This window comes from Pelobates fuscus, chromosome 6, assembly GCF_036172605.1.
Source record: "Pelobates fuscus isolate aPelFus1 chromosome 6, aPelFus1.pri, whole genome shotgun sequence".
Classification (NCBI taxonomy): domain Eukaryota; kingdom Metazoa; phylum Chordata; class Amphibia; order Anura; family Pelobatidae; genus Pelobates; species Pelobates fuscus.
In genome coordinates, this window is record NC_086322.1 from 310,031,162 (window position 1) to 310,040,149 (window position 8,988).

Consider the following 8,988-nt stretch of genomic DNA (forward strand, 5'->3'; position numbering starts at 1 on the left):
GGTCCAAATCTCTGAAACTCTTCAAATTCAGGTAAAATTCTGATGCATGATAATCTCCACATCGTATATTTTATATAATATTTGAAAATGTTGTGCTGATGTTTGCTGACAATGACTTGCTCTGAATTATTTTGCACATTCCAGCACATCCATGAATTGCCTCTAACAATTTGAATTCCAAGTTGGATGTGATTCCTGAATGTTACACTGCAGAGACACCTTTGGGTCCGGTAAACATTCCTGGGTGTATATTAGCTTTTTTAAATGCATATCTGAAAAGGCAGAACATCACAGTTGATTCTGTGCTTTCAATGTTGATACAATATTACACCTGTAGAGGGCACCAAATCCTTTATCATTGCCCTGTGAAGTGATGCTCTTGCACCTGCAATCAGTGATGAAGCATACATGCCACTCATAAACATATCTGTTCTGTAAGTGGCTGTGGTATGGAAGCCTTAGGAGGAGTTCCAGTCTATCAATGAATATGAAAAATCATGTTTTTATCCCACTTGCATCTAAACCACCTCACATTCTCTTGAATGCTGCAGCATGACAGAGGAGAGAAACTAATCGAAACCTGAAGCTGAGATGAGAATGGGGAGAATTATAAAGGACTTCTTGGCAGAAGTGCTGGATATTACGTCTTTAAGGGACACCCCTATTCTTGTCAAGAAAAATGTCTCTACCAATGAAGTTTACCGATCAACCTAAACTTCCAACAAAAGCAGTTTCCTTTGTATTGTTTTGTTTCTAAACTGTTTGAATTTCTTTTATTGAAATGACAGATTTTTAAGACAACACTGTAGACGTTTCTTATTTAAGTGCAACAGTCCTGATCCTTTGCTGTCTCTGATTCGGGGCTACAGAAACCTGTTTCTGCAATGAATACATCAAGTTACATCTTCTCTGTACAGTCTGTCCTGCTCAATGGGACCTTGGACATCAATGAGAACCGTTCTCTGGTAAACCTCAGCTCGATTGGGTTCTGCGAACAGATCTTCATAAAGTCTGAGGTTTTTCTCACCCTGGGGATTATCAGTTTGTTGGAAAATATCCTTGTTATCCTTGCCATACTTAAGAACAAGAATCTCCATTCCCCCATGTACTTTTTCCTTTGTAGCCTCGCTGTGGCTGATATGCTGGTCAGTGTCTCCAATGCTTTGGAAACCATCGTAATAACATTTCAAAGTAAATATGTGTTCATAGGAGAGCAACTTCTACGTCAGTTGGACAATATCTTTGACTCTCTGATCTGTATTTCATTGGTAGCGTCTATATGCAACCTCTTGGTTATTGCCATAGACAGGTATATAACGATCTTCTACGCCCTCCGGTACCATAGCATCATGACGGTGAAGAAAGCCATATCCTTGATTGTAGTGATTTGGATATCTTGTATCATTTGTGGCATTGTGTTCATTGTCTACTCTGAGAGCACGACTGTCATTGTGTGTCTCATTACCATGTTTTTTACCATGCTCGTACTCATGGCTACCATGTATGTGCACATGTTCCTGTTTGCTCGTCTGCACGTGAAACGGATTGCCGCTCTTCCGGTGGATGGCGTGGTCCAGCACAGGACATGTATGAAAGGCGCCATCACCATCACAATTTTACTTGGAGTGTTTGTTGTGTGTTGGGCTCCTTTTTTTCTGCACCTCATTCTCATCATATCTTGCCCATCTAATTCCTTCTGTGTTTGCTACACTGCTTATTTCAACACGTATTTAATCCTCATTATGTGTAATTCAGTCATAGACCCTCTGATTTACGCTTTCCGCAGCATGGAAATGCGCAAAACCTTCAAAGAAATCATATGTTGCTATGGTATGAATTTTGCCAAGTGTGGCTAATTGCTGCTATGGTTTGGCAAATGATGACCAAAGTTCATACCCATTAAAATGTTGATTTGAATTTTCACTGTTTTGAGGAGGGGATTAGAATTTATTCACTAAATACCTACTTGAGATTTGTGCGCACTGTTGGCTACGATAGCAGTGTCATATTGTCCTCTGATCATGATGTTTCCTTTATGTTTTTTATAGCTATTTCTTAAGCCATCACCACTCATTATTGACTAATAAACCCAGAATTAAGATACGTAGGGTAGCTATGAACTAACTAAAGGTTTCTGATGCCAAATAAACCGAGCATTAGTTATTAAAAAAAATATGTATTTTTCAAGAAAGCAGATTCCCTATGATACTAGTTATTTTTTTATATTTTTTTATAAAAGTTAAAAAATTATGGTAAAAACATTAATCACAGCTTTTGGCTCTGGTTTGCACTCATTTCTTCATCCAGAGATATCAAAATGTAGACCCATAGTGGATGCTTTGCCAGAATCAGGGCTGGTCAGATGTCCTGGGAGTTGTAGTTCTGTAGTTCTACATTTTGAATTCCTCTTTCTTTGCCAATACCTTTACAGAGCAGTTACAATACAGAATATATTTTTTAAGGTTATATTATTATTATTATTATTATTATTATTATTATTAATAAGAATTTTGTGTATATATTTGCAAAAACACATGCAGGGTTAATTATTGCCATGTGGGTATTTTTGTGTGCTGATAATTAAGTTCCTAGATCAGTGATCTGCTCGCGTACATTTAAATATTCTTATCACTGCATGAAGTTCAAGTGTTAAAATGTCCATCGCCCATCATGCTTTAGAGAGGTTTCAAGAAACTGTACAATAAGGCAATGTAGTGTCTATTTACTAAACAGTGAGTTATAGACTGAATTGCAAAATTGAGACAAAAGTAACCAATTTGGACAAAAACCCTTAACTCCTACGAGTCAGAGTTTTTATTTTCATTCAGATATTTTGCATCTAAATTTTTGATAGTCATTCACCAGACATCACTGTTCATTCAGTGAATACGCATCAGCAAATATATGTTATTGTGGTTTCTTATTTTGGGAGTGATTATTCTTATTTATTTTAAATAATATCCAAATATTTTTATTTGCAAGATGATATATTGTGATACATGTATACACACACATCACACTGAGATTTAAAGGGTTAAACTTGAAATATCGCTGCAAGTGGGTTAAACCATTATATTCACAGCCACACCAATACTTAAATGTGTTAAAATTTATTGTAAAGTATTAAAATGAAGTGGAAAAACAAAATTGCAGCATCAATCATAGAGACGTGTCTGCACAGCAGACAGCAAATGCACTCCTGTCCGCATTTTAATATACTGTCTACAGCGTGTGGCTAGTAAATCCATATGTGAACATTGTGAAGAATGCTGCATCAATTAAAAATTCACAAGGAAGCTGAAAAAACGATATTTACTATGTTCGACTGCTAAAAGCTAATCACCAATGCAAAGTGCCTATTTTATCTGGAGGGACTGATCTTTTGAAAATGAATGTAAGATCTTACATCAAGAGAGAGGAATTCTTACTGACGTATTTAGAGAGAGACATACAGTAGATTTATCAATGTATGGTTTGGAATGGCACTGAGATCAAGAGAGAACTTCTCAAGACATTTTTGCAGAGACAAGCTAACAAAAATGCTTGGCAATTTCCAGTGAATGTGATGATAACAAATCTTGCCTTTTGTGTAATAATCTCTGACACCTTACAGTGCACAGCATTGTTTTGGAGACAGAAATCTGTAGAGTTGATATGTTTTTAATCTCAAAACACTGAGCAGAGCTGATACCAATTCATACTGAGAGTAAGGTGTGAATCTAATATTCTAGACTAGACTGTGAAATATCAAATCACAAAAAGGTGTAACACGGTTCTCCAGAACAAAAACAAAAAATACTTCAAATATCTTGTATTTAAAGATAACACTGTTTCTGGAAAACATGTTTCTTATTAACATCTACTATCGCTAATTGATAAAATATTAAAGAAACTTAAGACATCGACCTCTATGAACAGCACCTACAATTACGTCAGACTCCAATAAGGAAATAGCAACATCACAAAGTGCTGTCACAGCTAAACTATTCTGTATCCCTACTACTGGAAGGATTTCTTGATCTCTAAGTCTGATTACTGGGATTGAAGGATTTTGACAAAATGGCGGCCATTTTAAACGTCGAGAAGTATTGCCGACTTTTCTTATTTCGAAATGAAACCATATACACATGAAACATTTCGTAAAAAGCTACTTTTTTTAAATGGACATGCCTCTACTTCAGAGAGTGTTATAATAGTCAGTGTTAGTTTAAGATGCCTCAGTTACAGTAAATTTGCTACTGGAGTTATAAGGCAACAGCAATTTTGTTTACTCCTTCGATTAGGTAAAGCCTAGCAAATCTTTAGTAGACTTTTCATAAAATTTCGTTAAAATTGTCCAAAATTGTATTTATTTTTTAACCTCCAAAAGGTTGTCCCAGCATTACTTTCCTTGTGGACATCTCTCCAGTACCACCTGTTTTCTCCAAAATGTTAAAAAAATTCTCAATATGATTCAATCAAATTTGTAACAGATTGGGAGCATGTGCGAAATGCCCTAACCAGCGTTAGTTGTGAAACAATGAACAGAGTCGTTTACCTTTATTTTTGGAATGTACAAAAAGAAGTGATGTCAACTGTGCTAAAATATGATTTACGATTGTGCATTAGACAATTAGTTTTTATATCCCTGTAAATTCTGACCTGTCAGCTCTATGTTTTGCTATGTTGTATTTTACTAGAGTCTTCATATCTTTATTTGTTTAGAGTTAAAGGACCACTATAGTGCCAGGAAAACAAACTCATTTTCCTGACACTATAGTGCCCTGAGGGTGCCTCCACCCTCAGGGTCCCCCTCCCACCGGGTTGAAGTTGGAGGAAGGAGTTAAACACTTACCTTGTTCCAGCCCTGGGGACTCTCCTCCTCCTTTGGACGTCATCGGCTGAATGGGCATGCGCGGCAAGAGCAGCGCGCGCATTTAGTCAGTCTATAGGAAAGCATTCTCAATGCTTTCCTATGGACGCTGGCGTCTTCTCACTGTGATTTCCACAGTGAGAAGCGCGGAAGCGCCTCTAGCGGCTGCCAATGAGACAGCCACTAGAGCCTGGATTAACACATAGGTAAACATAGCAGTTTCTTTGAAACTGCTATGTTTACAGCAGGCAGGGTTAACCCTAGAGGGACCTGGCACCCAGACCACTTAATTGAGCTGAAGTGATCTGGATGCCTATAGTGATCCTTTAATTTCACGTAGTAGTATAGGCCAACACGTCTCAGTAAGAATGTTCTTCTAATTGAGCCAAAAGCAGTGTTTAGACCGAGAGTTGGCCTTTGGCAATGGTTCGGTACAAACAATACATTTATATAATGCATAGTGTATATGTGACAAAATCAGTAAGTCAGTTGCAATAGCAATCTATCCTAAAACATACATATAGCATTGTGATATATTTATTTATAATATATTTTACAAGGATGGATACATTGAGATTTCTCTTGTTTTCAAGTATGGCCTGTGTCTACAAACATTGCATTGCTACAATAGGATACAATATTACAAAATTACAAGATACAAACTGCATATAGAATCAGAGATTATTCTCTCTCTCTCTATATATATATAGATATATATAAATGTAATACATAGCAGGTAATACATATATTCAACCATGACAGGTGCAGTCTGTGCTGAGGTATATTGCAATAGATTTTAGATTGAATGAAGATTTGACTGTGTCCCTGAGATTATTCCATAATTGCGGTGCTCTGTAGGAAAAGGAGGATCGAGCCACTTTATTTTTGTATTGCCCTATGCTAAATATCGTGCTAGCACTGGATCAGAGGTTATAGGAGGTGGGAACTGCCGGGGAGAGCATTCTACTCAGGCAGGGTGGGAGTTTCCCAGAAATGCTCTTAAACACAAGGCTGGAAAGATGAAGAGTGCGTCGGGATTCCAGTTTGTATTGCAGTATCCTAAATATCGTGCTAGTACTGGATCAGAGGTTATAGGAGGTGGGAACTGCCGGGGAGAGCATTCTACTCAGGCAAGGTGGGAGCTTCCCAGAAATGCTCTTAAACACAAGACTGGAAAGATGAAGAGTGCGTTGGGATTCCAGCGATAGCCAGGTTAGCTCTTTTAACATGTCACAGTGGTGGGTAAAGTAATTACATTCTAATACAAAGCGGCAGAACAAGTTATACAATGTATTACGTTTATTAAAGGACCACTCTAGTGCCAGGAAAACATACTCGTTTTCCTGGCACTAGAGTGCCCTGAGGGTGCCCCCACCCTCAGGGACCCCCTCCCGCCTGGCTCTGGAAAGGGGAAAGGGGTAAAAACTTACCTTTTTCCAGCGCTGGGCGGGGAGCTCTCCTCCTCCTCTCCGCCTCCGTTCCTCCCTGTCGGCTGAATGCGCACGCGCGGCAAGAGCTGCGCGCGCATTCAGCCGGTCACATAGGAAAGCATTCATAATGCTTTCCTATGGACGCTTGCGTGCTCTCACTGTGATTTTCACAGTGAGAATCACGCAAGCGCCTCTAGCGGCTGTCAGTGAGACAGCCACTAGAGGATTTGGGGGAAGGCTTAACTAATTGATAAACATAGCAGTTTCTCTGAAACTGCTATGTTTATAAAAAAATTAGTTAACCCTAGAAAGACCTGGCACCCAGACCACTTCATTAAGCTGAAGTGGTCTGGGTGCCTAGAGTGGTCCTTTAAGGTGTTTTATATATGAGTTTATATATGAGTACAGCAGCTATAAACTAACTAAACTGCAACAGTCAGCATCGATCGTGTAAAAAAAGAATGATAAACTATGGAAACCACAGTGATCATGTAACAATATGAGTAAATAATTTAAATGGCATCACAGTTCTACAACGCTATCCGAATAATGTAGTGAGTAATTTGTTTCATATTATAAATGCTGTTAAATATCTTAAGGATAAACTGTACTGTCATTCAATGACCGTAATAAAGCAGTAGCTCTGCCCTCTGTCAAGCAGTGACAGGCATAGGAAAAATACTGAGCCAAAGTAGTCCTTTCTTTGTCTCTTTATATCTCTTTACTGGGTTGGTATTTCAGTGACGTTCCAACACAGTTAATATGAGTATCTCATAAACATTTTATCTGTAATAAACATTAAATGAATATTATACATTACTGGGATAGGCATAAGGCTATCCTAACTATAATATAAGGCCAGGGACTAATGAAAGTATTTAGAAAATTGGGCAGACTAGATGGGCCGAATGGTTCTTATCTGCCATCACATCCTATGTTTCTATGTTTCTATGTTACTGACATTACTGCTGGGGGTCGGGTGGTCGGGGGGCAAGGAAAGGTGAGTTCTACTTACCTGAGCCTGTCCCTTGCAGGTGCGGCCATCCTCCTCTGGTGGGACCTTTTCAGCTCATGGCAATTTAACAGCCAGAAGCCAAAGCATGCGCAAGAGTACAGCAGAGACGTCTATGGAGAATCCCGCAACATAAATCTTTTGACGGGTTCTCAGAATATCTTTTAACTGGGTTGGAATTCTAGTGCAATTCAAACACTGCCAATATGAGTATTCGACAAGGATTCTATCTTCAGGAAATGCCCATTTTTCAGGGGGGAAAGAAAGGGGGTGGGGGTGGGGGGATTGGGGAGGGGGGGTGGGGGGGGGGGGGGAGGGAATGGGTAACAATGTAATTTTATTACCTAGACAATATACAGGGAGTTTTTATTATTAAAATGATGTTTATTTTCTATAAACTATCAATACATTAAGTAAAAAATGTTGAAGAATGGCTGAAGTTGTGCATACATTTCCTTAGAAAGTGATTGTTTAGCCATTCTACAACTGTAAATATAAATCTGTTATGTCAAACTGTACATTTACCATGGCTAACTTGATAACTCAGATGTTTCTGTATGATATTTCCCAAAATGCTCCACCTCTCTTAAAACTGGTTGAGTGTGATGAAAAATGTAGCCTACCAATATTTAGAATAGCTTCTTTGTCATGGTGTTTTATTGTGTAATGCTTTTATATTCAAGTTTATTTCTTTGTTTCATTGCCATGGTAACTTCATTTCCGTTTCATTGATTGGCCCTCCTTCATAATGTATCATTCATTACCACTCTCTGCAATGTGTTACTGCAATGCTAAACAGGCTGGTCCAAAACTTCCCCTGTATCAAAAAGTTGATCATCTTTTGTTTCTTTTGTAATTAAAGGAACATATTTTTCATAACTGTGAGTCAGCTTTACAGCTTATGCATTTTTGATGCTCGGTGTATTCTTGTGAGATATGTAACTACAAGTTCAACACTTATTGCTTGTTTCTCGTTAGTTCCTTACGTTACCTCCATTGGTGTAAATGTAATGGTTTATGGATATTGAACTATTCTGGAGAAGAGTTTTAAAAGGGGAGCAATCAGCAGGAACATTCTATGGATTTCCAAGACAATTGTCCTACTTTTAGAACTTGGCTGTGGAATTGGTCTTTCTGTATAAATCACTTACGTCCTCATAAAATTACATTTTGGATTTTGTATTTTCATATCACTAAAAATGTCAAGCTGTGATGTCTTTTAAAATGCCGACAATTCAGAGTGGCCTTTACTTCCATTCGGAAAAAATGTGTCTAACAATTGATGTAACGTTTGGTTTTACCTGCCTTTAAATATACATGTGTATACCTGACTCCAAGAAACTGTACTTTTGCCAACTTATTTTCTATTTATTTTATTAAACTGAGTAAAAAGATGTCTTGTTCCATGATTCTAGAAATAGAATGTTCTCATATAATGAAGCCTATTTTAGATGATAATACTAGGAAGTTTGAGATGATATAAAATGTTTACTATAAGCCGACATACAGAACATGATAAATATATGTTGTGAGATAAAAGCGTATTACCGGGCCTTAGAGTGGCCAGACATAAAATAGAGCCGTACAACACAAGCCAAGGTTAGAAAGACAAAGAGTAGAGTAAACAAGAGAACAAGGCAAAGTTCAGAGATAATGGCCAAGAACAAGCCAAGTTCAGAAAAGCCAAAAGACAT

The 8,988-nt window shown here is 37.9% G+C and overlaps 1 protein-coding gene across 1 annotated transcript; it reads left to right on the forward strand.

The window, feature by feature from the left end:
- Positions 1–815: 815 nt before the first annotated feature.
- On the forward strand, positions 816–2,123 carry MC3R (melanocortin 3 receptor). Its single transcript, XM_063425691.1, has one exon. The coding sequence runs from the start codon at positions 885–887 to the stop codon at positions 1,854–1,856; it is 972 nt and encodes a 323-aa protein (XP_063281761.1). The 5' UTR covers positions 816–884; the 3' UTR covers positions 1,857–2,123.
- Positions 2,124–8,988: the final 6,865 nt, after the last annotated feature.